The sequence below is a fragment of the Emydura macquarii genome, unplaced genomic scaffold (assembly GCF_026122565.2).
Source record: "Emydura macquarii macquarii isolate MOO-44397 ecotype Brisbane River unplaced genomic scaffold, CSIRO-AGI_Emac_v2 contig_2636, whole genome shotgun sequence".
Taxonomy (NCBI): domain Eukaryota; kingdom Metazoa; phylum Chordata; order Testudines; family Chelidae; genus Emydura; species Emydura macquarii.
The window spans coordinates 23,821,831-23,847,962 of NW_027132773.1; the positions used below are offsets into that span (position 1 = coordinate 23,821,831).

At 37.8% G+C, this 26,132-nt stretch overlaps 1 protein-coding gene across 4 annotated transcripts in view; it reads right to left on the reverse strand.

The window, feature by feature from the left end:
- LOC137163873 (V-type proton ATPase subunit S1-like) overlaps nucleotides 1–26,132 on the reverse strand; it is a 95,000-nt gene that overhangs the window by 47,331 nt on the left and 21,537 nt on the right. For all 4 annotated transcript variants that reach the window (XM_067564298.1, XM_067564296.1, XM_067564297.1 and 1 more), the window contains 5 exons: nucleotides 15,649–15,775; nucleotides 15,479–15,547; nucleotides 9,105–9,298; nucleotides 6,686–6,726; nucleotides 1,146–1,231 (listed from right to left, as the gene is read on the reverse strand). In XM_067564298.1, coding sequence (XP_067420399.1) covers nucleotides 1,146–1,231; nucleotides 6,686–6,726; nucleotides 9,105–9,298; nucleotides 15,479–15,547; nucleotides 15,649–15,775 — 517 coding nt within the window. The remainder of the gene's footprint in view (nucleotides 1–1,145; nucleotides 1,232–6,685; nucleotides 6,727–9,104; nucleotides 9,299–15,478; nucleotides 15,548–15,648; nucleotides 15,776–26,132) is intronic.

Below are 26,132 nucleotides of genomic sequence, written 5' to 3' on the forward strand. Positions count from 1 at the left end.
ATCTTTTGGTTTGGGTCAATTGGAATTTTCCAATGAGAAACTATCAAAATTTTTCCAACCAGCTCTATCCAAGGAGCAAATTAGACACAACATCACTCTAGGAGCTCAAATTTGGTTGGCTACCCCCTAACGGTACATCTACTCAGGGGTAAAAGTACTGCTGGCCCAAGGCAGCTGACTTGGGTTCACGGGGCTCAGGTTATGAGGCTAAAAATTGCTGTGAGGATGATCAGGCTCCAAACAGCTACACAGCATTTTTTCAGCTCGGGACCTGAGCCCTGCAAATCCACGTCAACTGACCTAGGACAGCTGTGGGTTTTTTATCCCCATGTAGATGTACCCTATGACACTGAATTCCTTTTCAAAGTGACTGCTTTTTAGGTACTGTCCACAATCCTTTATGTATGGCCTACGTTTTTTGTATGATGTATGACCTTGTATTTGGCTGTATTAAAGTGATGTTGTTTGTTTGCAACCAGCTTGCCAAAAGAAAAAGGTCACACTGCAAAAGTGACCTGTCCTCATCATTATTTACCTCTCTACTAAGGTGTATGTCATCTGCAAATATGATCAGAGTGTAGTCCAGTGTCCATGTCTATTTGATTACTGTTCTTTCTTCTCAGACAACCATCAAAAGGTGCCAATTAGTTTTGGTTGTTATGGCTAAACCTCATCTATCTGGAACTAGACTTAGGCCACAAACAGAGTTCTCATTGGACAATTAACAGCCATCAGCTAATTAACAACTTCTGGCTGATAATGACCTGAGCCAGATTTGAACCAGTGACCCGAGATGAAAGACTTGATAATCCTGAGCCAACCAGTGCTGCATTAAGGTCCTTTTTATGCAAAAAAGAAGAATTAAATGGGAAAAAATCTAAAGGTTACATTTTTAAAAAATTACTAGTTATAAGGACACCAAAAAGGTGGCAAATTCACAATAGTCTACTAAAAATATAGGGCTGGACTTGCTTAATGATATATCTATTGCTTGTGAAAACCCAGGCAATCCTTTCTGTGCAAATTCTTATACAGGATTTACTGCTGTAATCATTATATAATCCTGAAAGTCATGTACAATATTCATTAGCAAGTATTGATATACGCCAAAAAATTGACAGTTCTATACACAGAAAACTACTCACCCTTGAAGGTCTCATTGCAGTATAAATTGCTGAAAACTGAATTCCTTGTTCTTGCAGAATCTTAGTCAGTCTTCCAATGATTTTGTCTGTAAATACAAATCTGTATAGCTTACCAAACTCTAAACTGAGAACTAAAAATCTATGCCATAATACAAGTAATGGCATAGAGGGGTATTTATACTTACTAGTACTATGATTTAAAATAATTTATATGACACCGTAAGTTGCATGACAATTTAGAATCACAGAAATGTAGGGCTGGAAGGGACCTTCAGAGGCCATCAAGTCCAGCCCCCTGTGCTGAGGCAGGCCTAAGTAAACCTAGGCCAGTTCTTACAGGTGTTTGTCCAACCTGTTCTTAAAAACCTCCAGTGGTGGGGATTCCACAACCTCCCTTGGAAGCCTATTCCAGTGCTTAACTACCTTTACAGTTAGCTAGTTTTTCCTAATGTCTAACCTAAATCTCCCTTACTACAGATTTAAGCCCATTACCTCTTGTCCTACCTTCAGTGAACATGGAGAACAATTGATCCCCATCCTTTTTAGAACAGTCCTTAACATATTTGAAGACTTATCAGGTCCCCCTTCAATCTTCCTTCTCAATTCTAAAGATGCTCAGGTTTCTTTTTAATCTTTCCTTACAGGTCAGGTTTTCTAAAATATTTATCATTTTTGTTGCTCTCGCTTGAATTCTCTCCAATTTGTCCACATCTTTCTTAAACTGGACACAGTACTCCAACCGAGGCTGGATTTACAAAAATAGACAAAGAAAGAGACATTCACTGCCCTAAGGAACCTACAATCCACAATAGACAAGACAACAATTCAGTTAAAGGAGGGATTTTGACGTTAAAAAGAAAGTAAAGTAAGGAGGATACCTGGGAGGATGGGTTTTAGGAAAGTAAAGGAAGAAAACAGCATCTAGCAGATGAGAAAAGGATGCCTAAAACTGCTAGTTAAATTACCAGCTAATTAAAAATAAAGCTGATGAATTAGGAAACTGTGTTTATACTGATAATAATAATTCTACTTGCCTTTGTGAAATTTGGACCTGATGCTACTAATGCTGAAGTCAGTGGCAACTTTGCTATTGACTTCAATAAGAGAAGAAGCAGGTCCTTAATTAGCACTGCTGTTACCATTTCTGAGAAAACAAAGTGAGTAAAGTCATGAAGAAGGTGGTGTAACTATGTGGCTATATAGGAAGAATCATTACAAAGTACCTGGCTTTCCAAACTCAGTGTCTTGCCATATTTTTGCAGAAGTCTTCAGAAAGGTCCAAAGAATTTTCTTATGGATCATTCTTCATTCATAACATTATAAATAATTTTGACAATTTATAGCTTATCTAAGGCTTGCCACGCTGCAGCTCAAAACGCTAGGGAAAAAAATACCTAAGATAAACAGCACTGGTGGATTTCAAGAAACATTAGCTTTTTCAGTGTGATTGATGGAGAAGTCAGTCAGTGGGCTAATATTTCCTATCTCAGTATCTTTACTGCTGCTTGTCTGCCAAGCAAACCCTTCCGATGACTGGATATTTTGCAACCCAACCAAAACAGGCTTCTCATACCAGATTCTAAGGTGACAAACTGCAGTAATTATGCTTAATTTTATCAGTATTTGCTCTCATCTCATTACCCTTTTTAACCTCTTATTTACTGAAATTGTGCTCTCACATGTAGGCAGCTTTGGTGAAGATTTAAGTAACTTTTTTAGCAGAGTTTTGGCAAGTTTGCAAGAGTGGTAGATATCTAAAAGGTGGGTTTTTTTTAAACGATGACCAAAATTTATCTCCTATTTAAAAAAGACACAGACTTTCCCCAACAACATAAATGACTGTTTACAGCTAATATATTTGGTCTAGTTCTGAGAAATTACATTATGCTGATTTATATGCAGTAGTTCAGGCAGCAGTTCCACTTAAAAAAACACAACAGCTTGTGTTACCTTTTGCAGCAGGTATAATACTAGGTAAATGCAAGTGTGTTTGCCTCATATAATATAATCAAAGAACTTCTGAGATAATATTACATTATTTAGCATTTCACTGAAATGAGGAAACAAGTGTAGAGCTATCACGAATATCAATGACTTTTGCTTTTCAGAAAGGTCTAGAGGCAATCTGTTTATTCAGAGAAGTTGTCATGGGAACATACCTGGGACAGTATGCCTGATAAAGACTACAATTCACCTGTTACCAAAAAAAACAAAACAAAACACCAAAAACCCACCGCACACATACTCTCCATTCTTCTAAACTATCTTTATGAATGTTTCTTAGATTAGAATCTCTTCAAGGCAGGCACAGTGTCTAGCTCTAAATTCACATAGCACCCAGCATCACGCATCCTCTACTTGATACTTATTACATTACAATAATAATAATGTTTAAAAGATAAAATACAAAAAGCCTGTAGCAATACAACTAGAATCCTGCATCCATATCTTTAGTATCTAACAAATATATAAAAATAATATAAATTAAGAACCTGTGCCAAAACTGACAACAGGAAAAAAGTCCCTGCTCCTATTTCCTTCTGGAAAGTCCAGAACATGCAGTCTTTACTGAGACTCCCATTCATTTCAGGGAACACTTTATTTAAATTAGAACTGCAGGATCAGCACTAATATTATCGTGTTATTTCCTAATCTAGTTTAATTTCCTCACTGGACTTTTACATCATTGGGGTGGGGAGGAACGAAGAAAGTATCTGAAGGAGACAAAAGGGAATGGAAGGAGAGAAGTCAAAAGAAAGAGAAGAGGCAGCAAAAATGGAGCAAAAAAGAAAGACTAGGAAAGGGAAGGAAGGAGAAAGATGAAAAAGAATGGAGAAAAGTAACAGGTAAGAAATAGAGGTTAGGAGAAATAGACTGAGAATAAGGAGGAAAGAAGGAATAAATGAGGAAGTGCCTCAATAAGGGCCTGATCCTACACTGTTAAAATCAATGAGATTTTTGCCATTGACTTGAATGGGTGCAGAATGAGGCATTTCAGGGGGATGAGTCTAGCTGATAGCTGATAAGGAAAGGTTCTACTTAGAAGGGAAGAATCTTAGCAAAAGGAAAAATGAGGGGAAACCTGCATGGATGTCATATACTCTGCCTCAAGAGGAAAAGAGCAAATACTGAAAGGAAACAAAAGGAGCAAAAGAGAGGTAAAAATTGGAGGGGGAAGCATCTTGAAGAGACGAAAGAAGAATAGCCTAAGAGAAAAAAAATGATCATTATAAAATGAGAGACAGTCAAAGATAATCTTTTCACAATTATTACACACGCACACACAGAGAAAATGAACTCTTAACTAAAACCATAAGTCTGGATACTTGGAGTTTTGGGGAGGTTTGAATTCCGAGCCCCAGTCCAAATGTCACAATTTCTTATTTCTATAACATGCTGAAAACTACCTACACCATCCAATCACTTCAAGTCAAACTTTGAGGTGCTTGAAATCCAGATGTGACTTTTATCTTATCTTACACAAAACATGGTATCCCTAGTAAATAAAACTGAAAGAGTCTTCTAGTATTTTGATGTGTCATATTTTAAAACTATGCACAGTGGGGAGGAAAATAAAAATTTTACTGTGACATTCATACAAGGCTTTTTGAGTTGCTACCCACTGCTACAGGACTGCAGTATTTCTCCAGATTTTACTCTTGCTATTGTCAGAAACAATACACAATATTTATTGGTTAATGATATTCTTGTCATGTTATGGGGATGTGATAAATGGTATTTTTTGTTACTGGTCCAAACACCAAATAGTAGCTATCAGTAGTCAGTAAATAATAAATACAAATAATTCATAACCTTGCAAGCAATTGTGACCTCGAGAGGTCTCCTGATAGCAGTAACATTTGGCAAATGGAAAGTGTTGTGCTGCCAATAATAAACAGATTTGCTGGAACATGGAATGTATGATTTGGAAAGCTGTAAGGGAGCCCTTTATCTAATGCAGTTGATGGTACAGAATAGTGAGATTCCTCTATGAGTTTGTCCCATCAATTCCATAGACCTTCAGCAGATTATTTTTTTTAAAATCAGCAGTTCAGTAACTTTTCATTTTTTAAGTTTAAATTCACTGTAACTGATATTATCGGGAGTTATTCAGCAGTGCTTTGATATCACAACAGTTGGCAAATGAACCAAAAGCACTGAACATGAATTGTGGACACATTTCTACTTTTATATAACTGATGGCATAACTGAAATGCAGGCCAGAGCCTAGCTTTTTGCTGCTCAGGTGTGCGAAGGAAGCAGAAACTGGCCACTTCTTCCCTGATGCTTCCCAATACTCAGAGTGAGTATAACCAACTCCTACATCATCCCACCATCTCTGCATTTCCAGAATAGGAGAGATGTGAAGGGTGTGGCCAGAGAGTGCTACACTGCCAGAGTAGTCATCTGGTAGTATGTCTCTTGGGGCCTGCTACCAGCTTGTGGAGTTTAGAGCAGCCCTCAGCCTCTCTCTCCAGTGTTTTATGCTTTTTTTTGCTTAATGATGCTACCACAGGGTCTCAGTGATTCAGAGCCAGAGAGCTATTTAGAAAACAAATTCTCTTTGGAGTTGTCCTAAGCAAAAATAAAGCATCACATTTACACCATTAACTTCAGAACGAATGTGTTCTTCCTGATTTTCAACAGCTGCCTCTGATTGTAGAACTGCAGTTTTTGGGACACATATAATTGCATGCGCATTGTATAGCACTTAGCCACCTACAAGAATGACTTGATTGTGTGTGCAATCACTTGTGCGGAGGAGATTGACCCCACAATTATTTGCAGGCTTCATAATGCGAGTTCTGATTTGGAGTTCAAGTTAAAACCATGTGAAAATGAAGGCTGTTTATTTGCATATAGTAATTGTTTCACAGCTTACATACCCTAGGGGGAAAGACGGGTTTTTAATACAGAAATGTGGGCACTAATGCCCCCTTAGCAAATCCTGTGGTGGTGGTATCTACAAAGCTAACAAAAAATTAAACTTAAAATTAAGCACTCTTTGAATGGCCCCAAAATCATTTTACAGAGGCTAGAGAAGCATTTCCCAATCTTTTCAATCATGTATACCATTTTTTAGACTAAGAGCTCAGTCTTGCCATGTTGAAACTGACACCTATATTTAGTTGTGTGCACTGTAACATACAAACATATGGACTAAAATAGTGGGTTAAAATGTACAGAAGTTAATAAGGGATAGTTAGTGAGAGTGAGCAGAGGCTTATCGCTGAAGCAGGGATGGAATTCAGTATCGGTCACAAAAGATCAGTCACATTCAGGGCCTGATACAGAGCCCTGTGAAGTCAACTGGGAGACTTCCATTGATTCTAGTGGACTTTGGCTCCAGCTGTCAGTGCCTAAATGCTACCGTGATTGGCCATAGAAAAATAACATAGGTGGAGCTAGATGAATAGAATCCTAAAGAACTCGTAATAGTATCATGCCAATTGTTGGGAATCACTAGACGATATAGCACGCACTCTGAGGAAGATGGGACCAAATCATGAAATACTGGATACAGCAACCACATTGCTTACCATTTGCAGCGAAAGCTTTTGCAGTAGAAATATCATTGAATCTATATAAAAAAGGAAAGATAATTAAAATATTTTATAAACCAGAATAACATTCTTAAGAATCTTATGGAATCAAAGACCATCTTTGGCATGCCCTTCCTATGCTGGTCTACAAAGTCATTACCCCTCACCCCCTTATTCAATGCCTCGTTAAAGTCCATTTCTTCTGCAAAGCCTACAAGAAACTAGTTAACAGAAAGATGTATTTATGTCATTCCTAAAAACCTAAACTTCTTTGTTCCACCAAGCTGTTCAATTCCCCAGACCAGGAAGCCACTTTATTGGTATTAACCTGGTCCTACCCTCCCCAGACTCCCTCTCATTAAGTTTTGTCCCCTCTCATTAAGTCATGTTGTCTGATATTAGCTTGTAAGCTTCTTGGGACAGGGCTTTTGTCTGGATCGGTATTGTAACATGCTATATATCATTGTGTTATCTTAGGGTCCAGTTATGTCTTTGATAGAGGAAGAGTTATACTGGAGCTAGGGAGGAGCTCCACCGCCCAAGCAATGGTACATATGTGAGGGTACCAGAGGAGTGAACTAAGCAGAGGGACTTGCTACACCTTGCAAACGGTGTAGGCAGCTCTTTTCTCTCCAACACTCGCACATTAGTGCTTGATTGTTTGTGTTGCGAGCAGAACAGGTCCTATCTTCACTATGTCCAAACATGCGTTTTCTAAGGCTGCTAATTCTGCTGGCAGTGCTCCCCTGCATAGTAAAGCAGATTATAGCTGCCTCTTGTGCAGGTCCACTAGGGCGAGAAGGGACTACTCAGCATCTGCCTTCCCCTTTTGCATAGGGCAGGCATAAATTGGCCTTTAAGGCACAGCAATAAGCAAAACTCAATATTGTAAATATTAAGTTAATATTTTAAAAGTTTTGTGTTTGTCTCAAAATCTTGCAGTGTGGTTTCCAAATTTTTAGCATCAGCTTCAAATTAAACCAGTTATTTGATTGTACTGAATTCTGGGAGATATAAATATAAAAGCAAGTGCTCAAAGGCTTGAGGGTGTTACAGGATAGATTCCAAGGAGCACAATATAACAGATGCAAAATAGCCCCCCTCTCTCACCCTCAAATAAATTTCAACTTAACTTTCGATTTTTCAAACGTACAGTTTACTTTTATGTTTAAAAGCATTTCCATGTGTTATTTCCTCTCATGACATCAGTGACAGAAATGTTTACAGCGATTTATCACTGCTGTCACATGGAAATGCTGGTTAGAAACATGTCAAATGGTCGTGAAATTGACAACCAAACAAGTTATTATCAGATAAGATAAAATAATCAAAGTCCTGTCAAAGACAATAATGTATATGACTATTCTGAGATAAAGCACCTAACAAGAATGCTGACAGCACTTGATAGGACTGCCTATAAACGTCATAGCTTTTTGTTGAAACAGAAATATACAAATTGCCATTCCAGCTCAGGTGAATGGTCCATATAGTTCAGTATCTTATTTCCAACAGTGCTCTGTACCAGACACTCCAGCTGAGAGGTGTAAAAGCCCCATAATTAACAATCATGCAATAACATGCCTAACTCCAGCAGAGAGAAGATGCCTTAGGCCCAGAAGCATGAGGGATTTTATAATTTCCTTTTAAAACGTATACTGTATATATTTTATTTTATTTTATAGTTATGTATTAAATATGTTATCATTCTAATATCATTATCTTGTCTAATATGACTAAATTGATTTCAAAATTGATATAAACATCCAATCCTTTTTATAATCCTGCTGGGTTCTTAAACTCAGGAATACCTTGCGGCAGTGAATTCCACAGGTTAATTATGTGTTGCATAAAATAATTCCCTTTATCAGTTATAAATGTGTTGCCATTTAATTCCATTAGGTGCTTCCTTTTTCTAGTATAATGAGACAGGTAAAATAGGACTGACTTTCTCCGCACCGTTCAAATATTGTCTTGGGTAAACTTAACAGAGGATGTGAAATAATACAGAGTGTATATTTAGGGCAAAATATTTGATAATAATAACTTTCTGAATGCTGTAACCCTATTGTTTTAGGCCCAGATTTTTAAAGGTATTTAGGCATAGGTGTTGTAAAGCTGAGCACAGCAAACTGATTTAGGATCCTAAATACCATTTCCAAAGGGTTTTAGGCACTCAGTCACTTCACTGTTGATGGGAATCAGGCTCCTAAGTGCCTAAATCCCTTTTGAAAATAAGATTTAGGATCCTAAATCAATTAGGTGTTTCAAACTGAGCACAGCAACCTCTAAACATCTTTAAAAATCTGGGCCTTAATGACTCATATACATAGTTAATACACATGGCATTGTCAAGCAGGTTTAAATATCCTGTATATAGAAATGTCCATTCTGGTCTTTACTGCAACAAGCCCCATACCTGCCAATTGGCTGTAGCTTTACCATCAATATGTTGGGTTTGGATGTGTCCACTTCCAGTTTGGATACTTCAAACTCATCTATGGTTGTTAGCTTCCAATCCACTGATTCTTGAAGATAATCCAAAAGATGACTGATAGCCTGACACTCAACAGCCGATAAAACTAAAGAGGATGATGAAGACTTAAGGATTCCCTGTAATATGTGGAGAATTTAGTTATCCGCTTCACAGTTAAGACAATTGTTTTATTATAATTTTGATTGACATTCAAATCTGCACACAAATCCAACAATGCAATTTTTAAAAAATAATAAGTAATGGATATTGGTGGAGGTGGTTAAAATTCTTCAAAATTATTAAAGCTTTGCAAACCTTAAATTTTCTTTTCTTTTTTCACCAATTTAGAACATTATAGAAATGTCTAAGAATTCACAGTTTTGATCAAAATGTTTTGGAAAATGTGTTTGAATATTTTCACAAAGATAATTCTGCATTTTTCAACCAGTATCTCAGTGTGACACTGTAATTCTATCTCCATGGCTACTACACCATGAGGAAGTGTATTGATACTACCAGTCCAATACATAAAGGGCCCCAATCAGCTCTCAGATATGAAATTAATGCCCTTGTAACTGAAACTGATCAATATAGGTAAACACAAGTTACAACAGTATAATTCAGTACCACACAGGACTAATTGCTACTATATCTAGTGTTCTGATGTTAATCATGTTGCATACTCTCTCTTAACTGATGCTAGCATTTATGGTGTTACTAAAGCTTTTCTCCTCCTACTCATTCTTTCTGTTCTCTGCAGATCACTTTCCTGACCTTTTCCTGTCTTTCTGACTGTTCAGGTGTTTTCCTGTTGCTTATGTTTCCTGACTGTATTGATTTCAAATGAGGGGCATTTTCACAGGTTCTCTAGCTGCAAATCAAAGATACCTCAGTTGTACTGTCCAATTAGCCAGAGTGGTAGAAAAATAAATACAAGAATGAAAACCAGAATGCCTTGGTTCACAAGCCTCTGAGAAGGATTCTCAGTGCCTTCTAAAGACAAATTATGTCATATCCTGCCTTGCTTGTTTTGGTTAATGAACCTGAAGCTAGTTGACATGTTGCCTGAGAAAATCCTGATGCTATATTTAATGCAATAATTTTGCTACTTTAATTCAGGGAAGGTCTATGGCCTATATTATGTAGGAAGCCAGATTAGACGATCACAGTGGTACTTTCTGGCTTTATAATCTATGAACCCCTTGCTCCCTAGCAGTATGAATTGTTTCAACAATAGTATTAAGCAGTTTTTTAGTTTTCTTTATTAAAGAAAAATGAAGAAAGTGCATCATTAGTGATCAGTGTCTTGATTTATAAAAATTAAGAAGACCAATATTCAAAACCTATATGGGTATTGCACATGATGCTTTAGCAGTTTAGTGTATATCCAGACTAGCATGCACCTTCTCTGCATCAGAATCCTGCACATTTTAAATGGGACTGAGAATGTGAAGAGCTACCAAAATGGGCCTGATCCATTTTGCAGGATCAGGCACTAAGGAGCAACTCCAGTTCTGAATAATCAAGTTGGACATTGGGGAAATCTGCAGGGGGAAGGGAGAGAATTCTTCTCCCTAAGCACAGAGAGTCACAGTGCAACCCCTGCATAAAAACTGGAGTCTAAAATATTTGTAAAAGGAAATTCTTCTGCCTATGTCAAATTATCAGCTGAATGAACTTCTTTGTCATTTTACAAATCACCTGAAATCAATCCTCTTCTAGATCAAACATTACAGTAACTTTTTTTATTAATTTCATTTGTTCCCAGATACAGATTATTAATTGCTCTTTTTTGTTTTTAGCTAGAGATTAGATTGTGTTTAGATACTTTTCTGTCAATTTTGTAACAAAACATATTTTTGGGAAAAGATTCTTATGTTCCCAGACTTTTCCAGGGCAAAAACTAGCCAGATCTACGCAGGCATCTTCATATAAATGAGAGATCCTTGAAGTCTTTAATACACAAAAATGCCTTTTAAAATACCAAAGTTACGTGTTTATTTTCTACCACACTGATCAATTAGTGTCACATATTCAAAGTAAAGCAAAGCAAAGAGAGTTGGAAGAACCATCAGTTTCTACTCAGATAAATCTTTTGAAAAGCGGTGATAATCACATGGAAAATTAGTGTTGTCACTGTTTTTGAAGCTTTCAGCTTATATAATTTATTTTGTATTTTTAGATTAATAAAATGTACCTTGCCACAAATTTCAGGATGCATACCTGAAGTTATGCACTATAGTTCTAGGGAAAATGTATGCATATAATAGTTTAGCATATAATAGTTATTTCAACTACTGAAAGTATTTTTTTAATAAGTAGTTTTTCATTCCATTGCAATTTCTCAGCTAATGTTGTGATTATTTGTTTTTCTATATCTCATTTATTAAACTTGTTTCTGCCCTTCCATTAAAGGTTTAATGCAAATTATTCTTTTTTAAATGGTGCAATGCTTGCTTTTTATTTATATATTTATTTTGCTTCTTTGTGATGTATAAAGAGGGCCTGAGTTTATTTATTTTTATTTTCTACTTTTTAAAAAACCTTACAACTATCAGGAATGTAAAGTCTAGTCATCCCTACTTCTGCTTGAAGACTTCTTAATAGTAGGAAGCAGTGTCTTGACTTAGAGCATGTTTGCTGTGTGTTCTCACACCATAGCTGCAGGGGAAGGTTTGAATCTTTGACAAAGACAACCTTTATCTAAAAATCACTGAAGGGTAAACAAAAACAAAGTTTTAAATTGTCTAGCAAGTAATTCTATCAATTTAACTAAATCAGTTTAGAAACTGAATTTGGATAAATTGATGTAATCCTCTTGTGTGGAGACTCTTAAATTGGTTTAAGACTGTCTTGTGTCAATTCAGATGAACCCCTGGTCCACACTCACCTGGCGATTCGGCGGCAGTCGACGGGAGTTACGCAAACTACGCAGAGTAGCTTGTGTAATGCACATCGACTGCTCTGCTCCCCTTCTGCGCGCTGTCTACACTGCGCTGCACCGATGGGAACAGCGTTCCCATTGACGCAGCACTACGCTACTTGAAGGGGTGGTTTTACTCAGTCGACTTCCTGATTGATTGAGCGTGTCTACACTGACTGCTCAATCGATCCAGAAAGATCGATCTGGAGGCAGCGAATTTGCCACCGTCAGTATAGACATGGCCGAAGTCAGTAAAGAGTACACAGCAATAGGTTTCCTGGTAGGATGGGACATAATATTTCAGACTTTAAACAGAAGGGAGGGGACATGGGTGAATAAGGCCTGGTCTACACAGTTTTGTACTGCTATAACTACTTTGGTAAAGAAACTAATATAGTTAAAGTAGTGCAACCCTTACTGTGTGTGTGCAGTTATACAGATATAAAGATGCTTATAGCAATATAGTGTATTCCTGTTAAGCAGTCACGTTGAGACAGAATTATATCACCATGTTCATCCAGTTGGTGAAATGATCAACTGTTTTTACTACCAATAACGATTTCAATTGTTTTCAGTTACATTCATAGGCCTGTTTTGGCCAATTAAATTGAGTTTGGCTATCAAGGAGTGTCTATAATAATAAGTTATGTAGCTGTGCATATATACAATATATGTACACACATAATAATTAGCAAAAAGTTCTGACTTACAATAGTAATTACACAACTGCACAGCTGGCAGCTAATTAGATTGCTCTCTTTTACATCGTAATTCCATATAGTTAAGTATCAGTGGAGAGAAAGCCAAAACTAATATTTGGGAAAACAGTTTGTAGGAAATATATTTGCTTGACAAAAATTCTCCCAGAATGCTAATCTTTGTATTTTATTATTTAATAAAAAAATATTTGAATGTTTAAGACAAATGGTGTACTTTTCACATCTTTTTCTGTATTAACTGGAAATGGAAGCCTCTAATTGCACACATACCCATTGATCTCAAAAGCTCAAAATGGCTGTTAATGTAGCTGAACAAATCTAATAACTGTAAATGTCTCTCAGGCTTATAACCCTATAACTCTCTTTGCAAGTTACGTTTTTTCCTTGTATTACACATGCTGCTACATGCACACATTCCTACTAAATGAGATCTCTGGTTTAAGTCTGTGAATAAATTTGCAGCACCGAAGTTCAAAAGGAGAATGCTCAGATGACATGGCAGAGCTATTATTTCTTAATCACTTATAAATAGAGTAAGTATACTGAGATGTAAAAATTTGCGATTATGAAACATTAAAGCTCTGAATTTCCCTAAGGTGAGGAAATTCATGACTGACCTTCCCTTTGTCCCATACTGTATAGATATTATGATAGGATCTTTCATTACATGATCAAGACAGGATTTCTTTCTAAAGGATATGCTTTCACTCAGATGGAAATTATGAACTTGATTCTGGGATTATTGGGTGAATGTTTATGGCCTCTATTCTACAGAAGATCAGATTCGATGACCATAATGGGTTTTTCTGGCCTTAAAATCTATGACTCTGTGTTCACAAATGTACAAGTATTGCTAAAGTAATACATTTGTGCACCTAAGTGAAAGAAAAATGTTTAGTTTAAATTGTACATAATTCAATGTAATGTATTTACAATCCTATTGATAGAGCAATATAGAAAAATCCCATTTCCTGTAGTTCCTTTCCACCACATTATATTGTATCACACATACAAACTATATTAAAAGGAAAGCTGAGCTGTTAAAAGATTAGGTAATGCTAGAATTAAGATTTCCCATGCAACGTTAATTTGTCCATTTTGTGAGTATGCATTATGATCCAGTCCTTAATTATGTAATCCCATACTTTTTTTTCCACAAGACCTCTGCCTCATTCAGTGCATGGTCCCAGTCTCCTTGGCCAGCAAGTCCTAGTCTCAATCCTCCAAACTCCGTGTTCCAGTCTCCCCCCATCCCAGTTTCCTTGCCCACTCATTCCCCTCCCACCAGCTCCTTGTCCCCCGTCTCCTTGCCAGCCAGTCCCAGCCTCCCCTCCATCTGACTCCTCTGATCTGTCTCTCTCCTCCAACCTGGTCTCCAGTTGCACCTACCCCCCTCACCTCCCATAGAAGCACACCAATTCTGCTGCCAAAGGAGCCTCTATGGCCATGGAAACAAGGGCAAGAATTGCTCCTTAATGGAGCAAAGCACAACCCTGCTTAGACTTTAAGCCACAGGAGATAAGGCACACTCAGAAGTACTACTGCTGCCTTTTGATGTTACATTTTACTGTAACTTCCATAATTTACTCATCCCTGGATTCACGTTTACACTTGCTGTATAGTTATTTGAATTTGGTGTAGTGTTAGCATAAAAACATTATGAACTGTTGTGCAGGTGACAAGCTGAAGAGTCTAGGAGGGGTACTGATGCAGGAAAAGTGTGAAGAGAAGTGTTTGCTACATCTAAAAGCCACAGGCTCTTCAAGAATATATATTGTTTGCCGTACGAGACCTAAAGAGATTTACACTTCCCCTTTCTGCTCTAATATCAGCTACAGTCACTAGCAGCAGGTCCTCCATTTTGAAGGCTCTGTTCTTCCAGCACTATCTCCCAAAATTCATCTATGCCTGCCATCTGTGAACAGACCCTCACCCAAACCAATAGTACCCGGGAATAATGGTATATCAGAATTTGGTGTGCGTTCTTCTGTCAGTAGGGACAGAATGTACTGAGCATGCTGCATGCGCATTTTGTAATCATTCTTAATGAGGAAAACAAAAGTCGGGGGTTGGAAAGTGCTGACTGTGGCCAAGGAGGACTCAGTTTTCAGTGCCGAGTCTGCACTTTTGCTGCAATTAATAACAGCAGCACAACTTTGTAGGCCCACATTTAATGTCTATCACATTATTGCACTCAAAATTCAAACAGTTAGATAGGCACATGCTACACAACACTGTCATAATTATTTGGGGGTGCATCACTATGGAAACAAAATCAGAAGCAGAGAACTGATTCCTATAGCTATTTAACTTTGTTCAGCAATTTTGTAAATTTGTTTCACTATGTAACTTTGGCATGTCATTCTGGGAGTTTGAGTTTCTTATTTTATACTGACCAATTTAATGATGTTTTTAGAAATAATTTTTACAGATTAAAATCAATGCCCAGAGTTTGGCTTTCAGAAAGAAAATCGCTACAAAGGACATTACAACAAACAATTGCTTTTCTGCAAAACTGCTGTTAAAACTGAAACACCTTCATTGAGTTTAACTATCAAACTGTTTCATTTGAGTATTGTTCTCTTAACAATTGTCTGTCACTTCTTTCTAACATCCATTTTTTGTTTGTTTTTCAAATACCGCTGGGAGACAACATATGGAATAGAAAGGCTTGCCTGAACATTGTGAAATGGCTTCTCATTTCCATAAGATTCACTGTAATACGTGAAGTCATCTACACTAAGCTGAAAAACAAAAATAGCGTAGGTCACACAATGTCATCTCAGCTCATTACACACAAACTGTACTCTGCATTGACAAGATGAAACAAATTACCAGTACATACCGTATCTTGAAGGAACAAGACAAGAATCTTGGAATCTTGGGTAAACACAGGTTGCAGTAGCATATGCAGCTTCGGCTTTGAGATAATGTGTCCTTCATGTAAAGTAGCTTCAGAGTTCCATAGTGAGCTAAAATTAAATTTAAATATTTTCCTTTATACTCGTTACAAAGGTTGACATTTTGTTTCAAATTAAATCGGAAAATGCTAGTAATGATATTGTAACATTGTTAAGATCAGGTGTAATATCTGACCGTCCATTTTAGAGATGAATGCAAATGGGCAAATTATTTTAGTGTAGTTTATATCGAGTCAGTTGAGATGCACTAAGGATGAATTGGGCATGGATGATTATTATTTATTACTACTGCCACCTACCATTAGTATTTATTATTATTTGCGTAGTGCCAACAGTATGCTAGATGTTTTATTAATGTGCAAAATGGGGTCTCTCTCACACAAAGCATTTATATTCTCAGTGTCCAATCCTACAAACACATACTACTATGCAAAATGCTTTCCACTATGAATGATTGCACAGAAGCCAATGACACTGTTAATGGTGATAACCACTGTGGATCCAATTCAGCAAACCATCTGTGTTCAGCAAAGCACATGCTTAACTAAACTTGAATGCGACTTAAGTACATGCTTAAACAGTTTGCTGAACAGGGATGGATTTAAGCATCCATAAATACATATTATTGGATGGATATAGGATATATTTTTAAAAGAAAGTTGATGAAAAGTATTCCCTTTCTTTTATAGAAAAGGTTGGAAGAAAGTCATATTGTTTGGTTGTTTAGAATACAAGAGAAAGTTTCAATTTACTTGCTTTGGATCCTTGCAATGGTCCTTTCATCATCTAGAGAGGCATGGTACAAGATGTCTTATGTTTTAAATGGAAATAGATTAGCAATCACAGCTGTTTAAAAACAGCCTCAGCAAAATGAATAATTTGGCAGAGAACATAAGCGCTTATAACCCTTTCTCAAGTGGCTACGACTTAACTTGGGAAGCAAGCTGCTATATCTGACTTGTGGGCAAAAGTTAAACTACTTGTTCTTTGGTGCCAGATTTCTTCTTGAATGCAACATACTTGGCTGAGAACAAAGAGCAACCATGTAGGCCTGTTAGAGCCAGAGGGTGTGGTGCAGATCCACTCAGAGAGTGTTGTGGGTAATGATGGCACTTTTGGAGAGGAGGATACAGAAACTGTGTCACAATCATCAATACCACTACCTCTGCTTTTGACTGGTAAGCCATTTCGAAAGCCAATGGCTCTGCAGACACAGAGCCTATTACTGAAGTGATGTGAGGAGAAGCATGAATATGGGGAAGCTGATGAGGAAAGGTTGATAATAGATTTGTGGGCAGGAGGTGAAGCAGTAAGTTGACTCATTGTTCCATTGTGGCTAAGGCTGAAAAGCTGCTATTGAAAGTCCTACTTTAATTTGATCTCTGCATATTTCTACTGGAGGACATGAAGACATATAGACTCAATTGCTTTGTGCCAAAACTTAGTTGCCCACTGGAATCAGTGTGTTGAAAACTTTCAGCTGGAATTTCCACTATAGAATTCCCACTAAACTACTTTCATAGTGCAGTCAAACAGCATGGTGTTGAGCAATGGATAGAATTCATGCTAACTTACCAGTATTTTGGCAGCATATGAACTCTCATGAGACACAAAAACCTTTTAAAGTGAAGGTGGATTTGCAATGATAACATGCATAAATGTGTTTCCTTGTATTTGTTCTGCAATATTGAAATGACCATTTTTGCAGAAAAAATATTAATGTTCCAGAACTATGAAATCTTCCAGAACAAAAATGGTAAAAGCTTTCATGCAAAGCTTCATGACAACATTTGCAATGCGTTTGCACAGCTCTAATAGGAGAGAGAAGTAGGAGGCTGCCTATTCAGTTATAACCAACTAATAAGAATAGATACAGGCAAAATTGGAGAAGGCAGTATTTTTTCAAAACCTTATTTCTCACTTTGGTTTTGCAAAACTAAAACCAGGAACAACTTAATCTTTCACATTTTATCAAAGGTATTTGGGGGGCGGGGTGGATAAATTATCCTAGACTTGCCTATCCCCTGATCATAATATTTAGTGAAACCATTTGTTTTTTAGAAGTGTATATAGGCAGATATTTGCTAAAATGTTATACATATTCTGGAGATATATTTTCAGTACAAGGGTAATGATGACACTTTGCTCTTTTAATACTCCAATACTTCACATTGTTCTGTGTGGTTGCTGAACTCTATAGAAAATCTGGCTCTAAGTGACTTGTAATAAGGTAATACTGAGACTCTAGAAAAACCGGAGTAGAACCTCAGTCTTGCAACTTGCAGTTATGTGCTTTAACCACTAAACCATGATAAGTCAGTGTTCTTAACTTGAATCAAATGAGATCCATTGTAATGGACAACGGATGCACAATTTAATATTTATTCAGCCAGCTATTACTTGATTGTAATCTGATTCACAGGTGAATACAAGATCATGATTTTTTAATCAGGAACTGTTGCAAGGAGAATTCTTTCATGGTCATTGCCTTTCATGGGTGAAAATACTTCGGGTGCTCTGCCAAAATGGAGCTGCAATACCGGCAGTCAGGAAGAATAGTAGTCAGCTGAGAATATATTTCATTGTTGTTTACTAGTCGAAAGCAAATATAGTCTTCTGCAGGGCTTCCCAGAGTTTTGTGGGGAGTTGACTCAGGGTCTCAATTTGCACCCTGAATTGACATGAAAGTTCTTTGGAAATGTGAAATATTCAGTTTACTGTAGATTTTCAGTCTTACAGCAAGTGGTAGATGTTGGACACACTTTCAAAAAAAGGCTTCAAGGATGCTAAAATTAAAATCTGGTGCAGCCACTTTTTAAACCTAAGAGGTAAACCCTGCTGTGGAGGAAGTATATTTTTATTATTAGTATTTGGGAGATCTTACCATTTGATATTTTCACATGCATGTTAAACCACTTCATTTGTGCTTTGAAATCCATATTAATGGACATGCAGAAAGCCCAAGAGCCTAGAAATTGGTTCAGAGGTATGTGTAGAATTTTGAGAAAAGGCCAGCCCTATGATCTTAGCATCAGTCTTAAATATAAACTTTTAAAACAGCAGAGAAAACCCCAAGGATTCACAATTATTATTCATGTTGAGTTTTCTGTACCTAAACTCAATACTGAACCTCTGAATTTTTTACATTTGTATCAGCAAGATACAGCATTAAAATATTAAATAAATTGGTTACAGATTAATTTAAGCAACGTTAGTAAATGGCATGTCTGAGTAGACTTAAAGCTATTTAAAGGCAAACTGAAGAAAACAGAAAGACTCCCATCAACTTCAAGTGCTGAATGAGCAACATTAGTTCATACCTTAATATGAACATTTGTTTAATATTCACATTAACCAGATAATATCCCTGTTTTAAATCTCTTACTTACAGTTGGGTGTGTGTGTTTTACATACTTTACTATCTGGTTAGATAAAAGATGGGGAATGAGGCTCAGATGCTCTGTTTCCACCACCAGAGTATAGCACAAGTCTGCAGGGGATGGGTACAGAAAGGAGGAAGGAGTGCTAAGTCTGTAGCTTGCTTGCCCCTCCCATTAACCCCACTGACAGCCTGAACAGCCAGAATATACAGTTTGGTTCTCTGTTGGGACAGTGAGATATATACAGATGTTATTTGATCTGTCTTCTCTCTAGTGCCAGCTCAAATTTGGACAGTGATTTTTAATGGAAGCAAAGATTTCAATAGACCCGGTACCTTAGTCTGGGAAGAGGATAGACTATTATTTAATAAGGCTTTTACATCTCTAATTTATGATCCGATATGTTCTTTGCAGCTTGTAGATAAAATCATTTTTAGATTTTAGTTTTTCAATTGTCTTTTTCATTCAGCAGCAGATTACTAGACAAGCAATGATATTTTTGCCCCATGCAACAGAAATAAGCAAGCCCATAGCTAGTTAATAAAATTTCAGTAGGAACCTGTAAATACAACCACTAGATATCAAGTTCACATATCACCAGTGCTAGTGGCAGAAGCAGCTGCAGAATGAAAATTGACAACTAATGGACCAGAATTTCAAAAAGGTACAAAGCATCTTATTGTACGATATCACCATGGCAGCTGAATACATTTATAGGTGAAAGAATACATTTGCAGTGGCAACCCAACAATGGCCTGTTATAAAATGTCATCTTACAATTGAGCATATTTGATTCTTCTAAGAAAAACATCCCCAAGGAAGCAAAGGGATTTCTCAACTTCTTTGTATTCACTGTAGCACTTGCATATGCCTATAAGTCTGAGTCGATTTCCCTTTAAGCTTCTCACAACTATGAGAAATAATGTTATTTTAGTGCTTGGTATTAACTCTTACTCAAAGTCACTTATAATCTGCATTTACTGTACAAAGAGCAATTCCCAGTCTTGCCATAATGCTGGGTAGTTCTTAGAAAATGTTAAATGTTTTTACCGGCTGTAAGCAAAGAACATTCCTAAGAACAGATGCACTTTGCTTTACAATTTTGGGACCCCTTGTGAAAATCATGTCATTGCGGCACCCAAAGCTCTAAGGTAACTGCTGGAAATACTAGGATGTTGTCAAATTGTTTATATGTATTATCATCATAGAAGAGACCATTTTTAGTGTATTGAAGTTACAGGAAGAATTGGTGTGGTATGCATTTTATACTTTGCACACTGTGTATATTTGGAATGTCAGGTTTCTCAGATCACTGCATGGTTTCAGACATTATAACAGTTTTCATAAAAAGGCTTCCATATAATATGACATAAGAGAGATTTTGAAATGTGTTACTCAGTATTTATAACTTAGCATTTACCTCGCTGGTGTTTTACAAACATTAACTCTTTTTCATAACATCCTTGTGAGAGGATTGGTTTTATTGAGCTCAATCCTGCTCCAGTTGAAGGCAAGGAGAATTTTGCCACTGATTTAAAAAAACGTAAGAAATGGACCCACTGACACCGTTTTACAGATGAGGACACTGAGGCAGAGAGAAGTGGCTGCCTTCAGAGCACAGAAGGATTCAGTGTCAGTGCTGAACTCACAACTCAGATGTCGCTGCCTCCTAATCTTGCATTCAGACTAATAAACCGTAACATACTGTTAAATGTAGATTTTATCAAACAGTACTTGCAGGGATGCTGATGACAACTCAACATCCTTACCCAGCTACTGTCTACATTTCTCCTTAAGATTTGATTTGTTTTAATGTTTTTATCTGACGATAGTTGGATGCATAAATATGGTTAGTTACAAGTTTAAAGAAATACTTGAACGCTTCACCTGTACATCCCAATGTACGCTGGTTAAGGCCAAATTCTGCTCTTGGTTAAACCAGCATAAGTGAGAGCGGAATTGGACTCACAGCATAGTCTATTACCATTATATACAGCACTTTTTACTTAGGTCAAATTCCACTCTCAAATAGGCGTGTACAGATCCTATTGAAGATAATTGGATCTATGCATGCTTAGCCCCAGGGCACAATTTGGCTCTCACTGATTTTACAGGCTCCCGCTCTCTGCAGAGTTTATTCATTGGCACTGGGGGGTAAAGCCCCTAGGATGGTCTTTCAGAGAGCACTACTGCAGGTGCAGTTCATCCTATATGATGGAGACAGAATAAATTTCTAATTATTCTCTCCAAACTTGTCATTGGCAGAGTGGTTGTGAATAGGTCAATTTCCTCTTGGTAGAGGTGGAGGGAGAGGTATCAAGATAGCAGAAAATAGTAAGCATGGCTTTTTACATCTCCATGTTTACAGCCACCAGCTCTGTGCCCACCATTCCTTCCCTAAAACATGGGTTTTTTTTAACCAAGTGAATATTTAAAGGGGTTTATTTAACATTCAAAACATCTGTCTTTCTATCTAAACCTCTTCTGGATTGTGTTCATAGGCCCCTCATGGGCAAATTTTTATGGAAAAATCCTATAGAAACTTAAGGATGAAACCACCAAGATTCTGTAGAAATAATTCTAAAACCTATCACACAACTGGTGTTAATTTGAACAGATTTGATTTTAAAGGGACAGTGAAATATATTCAGTCTCAATGTTATCTACGATGTCACATACCAGTAGTTAATGAGGTTCCTTGGTTTGGTTTGAATATCTTTGAGCTTAGAGTAATAAAAAACCTGTTACTCTTGGTTTAAGTTTCAAACAAGTTTCAAAGCTTGCAAAAGAGTTATAAGTGCAGTGTTTAAAACCAGAATTATGGACAGAAGTATTAAAGAAAGCTTTCATTATTTGATAGTTCCTCTTTTAAAGTACAGCATGTAGACTTTGGAGCCAAGTGTACACAGCAAGGTCCTTTTCATGCAAATCAAAGTTACTGACACTTCTGTTTTATTTTTTAAACTAATATACATCTCTTATTTAGCTCATTTGCATTCATCAAGAAATAATTTCTCACAGAAGAGAAAGTTACTCACCTATGCAGTATTTGAGATGCTTCGAGAGGCTCAATTTAAATGTATACTCCAAATTAAAAAACATAGTAAGAGGACCAAAAAAGTGCCACTGTGGTTAAACAGCAAAGTAAAAGAAGCAGTTGGAGGCAAAAAGGTGGAAGTTAAATTCTATTGAGGAAAATAGAAAGGAGCATTAAATCTGGCAAGAGAAGTGTAAAAATATAATTAGGAAGGTCAAAAAAGAATTTGAAGAACAGCTAGCCAAAGACTCAGAAAGTAACAGCAAAAAATTGTTTAAGCACATCATAAACAGGAAGCCTGCTAAACAACTAGTGGGGCCACAGGACAATCGAGATGCTAAAGGAACAATTAAGGAAGATAATTTAGTTTCTCCACAATGGCCTTAATTCTTTGCATCATTCTTCATGGCTGAATATGTGAGGTAGATTCCCGAACTGGAGCCATTCTTTTTAGGTGACAAATTTGAGGAACTATCCCAGATTGAGGTGTCATTAGAGGAGGTTTTGGAACAAATTGATAAATTAAACAGTAGTAAGTCACCAGGACCAGATGGTATTCACCCAAGAGTTCTGAAGGAACTCAAATGTGAAATTGCAGAATGACTAACTGTGGTATGTAACCTATCATTTAAATCAGCTTCTGTACCAGATGACTGGAGGATAGCTAATGTGATGCCAATTTTTAAAAAAGGCTCCAGAGCAGGTCCTGGCAATTGCAGGCCGCTAAGCCTAACTTCAGTACCAGGCAAATTGGTTGAAACTATAGTAAAGAACAGAATTATCAGCCACATAGATGAATATGATTTGTTGGGGAGGAGACAACATGGTTTTTGTAAAGAGAATAATGCTTTATCAATCTACTAGAATTCTTTGAGGGGTCAACAAGCATGTGGACAAGGGTGATCCAGTAGATACAGTGTACTTAGATTTCCAGAAAGCCTTTGACAAGGTTCCTCACTAAAGGCTCTTAAGCAAAGTAAAGTCATGGGATAAGAGAGAAGGTTCTCCCCTGGATCAGAAACAGGTTAAAATATAGAGGAAAAAAAAAGGGTAGGAATAAATGGTCATTTTTAAGAATGAATTGAGTTAAATAGTGGTGTCCCCCAAGGATCTGTACTGGGACCAGTACTCTTCAACATACTCATAAATGATCTGGGAAAAAGCGTAAACAGTGAGGTGGCAAAATTTGCAGATGATACAAAATACTCAAGATAGTTAAGTCCAAAGCAGACTGTGAAGAGTTAGAAAGGTTCTCACAAAACTGGGTGACTGGGCAACAAAATGGCAGATGAAATACAATGTTGATAAATGCAAAGTAATGTACCCTGGAAAACATAATCCCAACTATACATATAAAATGATGGGGTCTAAATTAGCTGTTACCACTCAAGAAAGATCTTGGAGTTATTGCGGATAGTTCTTTGAAAGCATCCACTCAATGTGCAGCAACAGTCAAAAAAGCTGACAGAATGTTGGGAATCATTAGGAAAGGGATAGATAATAAGACAGAAAATATCATATTGCCTCTTTATAAATCCATGGTATGCCCACATCTTGAATACTGCATGCAGATCTGGTAACCCCATTAAAAAAAATATTGGAATTAGAAAAGATACATAAAAGGCCAAATAAAATGATTAGGGATATGGAACAGCTTCCATATGAGGAGAGATTAATAAAATTGGAAATTTTCATCTTGGAAAAGAGACAACTAAGGGGGATATGATAGAGGTATATAAAATCATGACTGATGTGGATAAAGTAAATAAAGAAGTGTTATTTTCTCCTCGTCATAACACAAAAACTAGGATTCATCAAATGAAATTAAGAGGCAGCAGGTTTAAAACAAACAAAAGGAAAGAAATAGATAAGTTCATGGAGGTCAGGTCCATCAATGGCTACTAGCCAGGATAGGCAGGGATTGCTGTTTGCCAGAGGCTGGGAATGGCCCATGGGATGGATCACTTGATGATTACCTGTTCTGTTCATTCCCTCTGAAGCACCTGGCATTAACCACTGTTGGAAGACAGTATACTGAGCTAAATGGACCATTGGTCTGACCCAATATGGCCATTCTTATGTTGCTCCTGTGGGTGCTACACTTTAGGTGATTGCACGCCCCTGTGCTTATAATTGAATTTTTGTAGTAGCAGTGCCTGGTTGGGTCGCACTTGTGCTTGTCCTCATCTGGCACTACATGGCTCAGGTGGTTACATAGCGCCATGCGACCAACCCCTCCTCCCCTGGTTCCTTCTCTACAGCAGAGTATCTAGCGTGAAAACTCTGAAGTAGAGGGGAGAAGGAAGGGTAGTGGAGCACCCACAAGGTCAATCATCTCGAAGAACCTCAGTTACTGCACAGGGTGAATAACTACTACTACTACTACTACTTCTACTACTTCTTCTTCTTCTTCTTTTTGTTTGAGGAGTGTCCCTGTGGGTGCTCCACTTTAGTTGACTGTAGAGCAGTGCCCTTCAGTGGAAGGAAGGGGCTTCAGAGTTGTAGTCATAGTGGATGATAAAATGGTAAGTCCGAATAGAGCATCTGATGATGAATGCTGCTCTAGTGCATAATATTGTGTGACTGTAGGGGCTGATGCTCAGGTTACAGCTCTGCAGATGTCCATAATGGGGATATTGTTAAGGAAAGCTATCAAAGCAGACAGTGCTATGGTAGAGTGTCTGCGGGTCCCTGATGGAGGTTGAAGCTGTTGTTGACAATATCAAAAGTCAAGGCATCCAAAGATCCATTTAGACAGTCTCTTTTTAGATATGGCATCTCCTTTTGAGCATTCTGTGATGGAGAGGAATAATTTTGGTGATTTTCAAAAAGTCTTTGTTTTCTCGATGTAAAAAGCCAGCGCCTTTGGACATCCAGGGTGTGGAGTGCAGCTTCTTTTTTATTCCCATGGAGTTTCGGGAAGAATGATGGCAGATGAATGAGCTGATTCAGATGGAATGAGGAGGCAACCTTAGGTAAGAACTTGGGATATGGTCTTAAGGTAACTTTATTTTAAAGACTCTTGTGTATGGTGGATGTGCCATGAGGGCCCCTAGTTCCCCCATCTGTCTGGCAGACTTGATGGCGATGAGGAAGCCTGCCTTCATTGAAAGGTGGAGTAGTGAGCATGTCGCTAATGGTTCAAATGGTGATCTAGTAAGACCCCGTAACAAACTAGATTAAGGTCCTATGATGGAGTAGGGGTTTGTATTTTGGGGTAGATGTTATGAAGGCCCTTAAGAAAACGCTTGGTAAAGCAATTTTGGAGGAGGTTGATATATGTAAAATATCTAATAGCTTATCCTGGGTTTCAGTCACTTCCTCTATTGAAATGTCCAAGGAGTCTGTCACTCTTTTAAAGAGCTGCTGGAATTATTTAAAGTCACCTTCCATGGTGGGAGGTGGGGCATGATAGTTTTATCTGGGGAAGAGGATGAGAAATTGGCTGCTGGCACAGCTTCCTTGTCTGAAACCTCATCCAACTCCTTGACTTCCTCTTCTGGGGGTTCAGAGGATCCTGGTACCAAAGGTGAAGGGGAATGTTGTGGCCTCACCCTGGGTGGACTGGGAGGCTTGTGATGTTGTGGGGAGTATGGTGCCAAGGGTTTCCAGAAAGGCCACAGTGGTGGGAAAGGCATCGGTGGCATCCATGGGTGTCCGTACCAGGTCTGAGTTTCAGACCGCATGTGATGGACCTGGTCTGGTAGATGTGTGGAGGAGGGGAAGTGCTGTGAGGAGTTGATTTCTCTTTTGTCGTCCTCATCACTGAGTGGCATGGTGAGATGGCTTGGTACCAATCATGCTGAAGTGATGTAGGTACCGAGAAGAGGAGATTCCAGTGTCGAGGAGACCAGCTGGCCTTTATGGCAGAGGGTTTCGATTCTCCTTTGTTGCCCTTGTCTGAGCTAGCCCACTTAAGTTCTTTTGCTCTTGTGGTACCCACAGTACTGGATGGTCCCGTTACCTTGGCGGTGGAAGGTCCCAGTCTGGT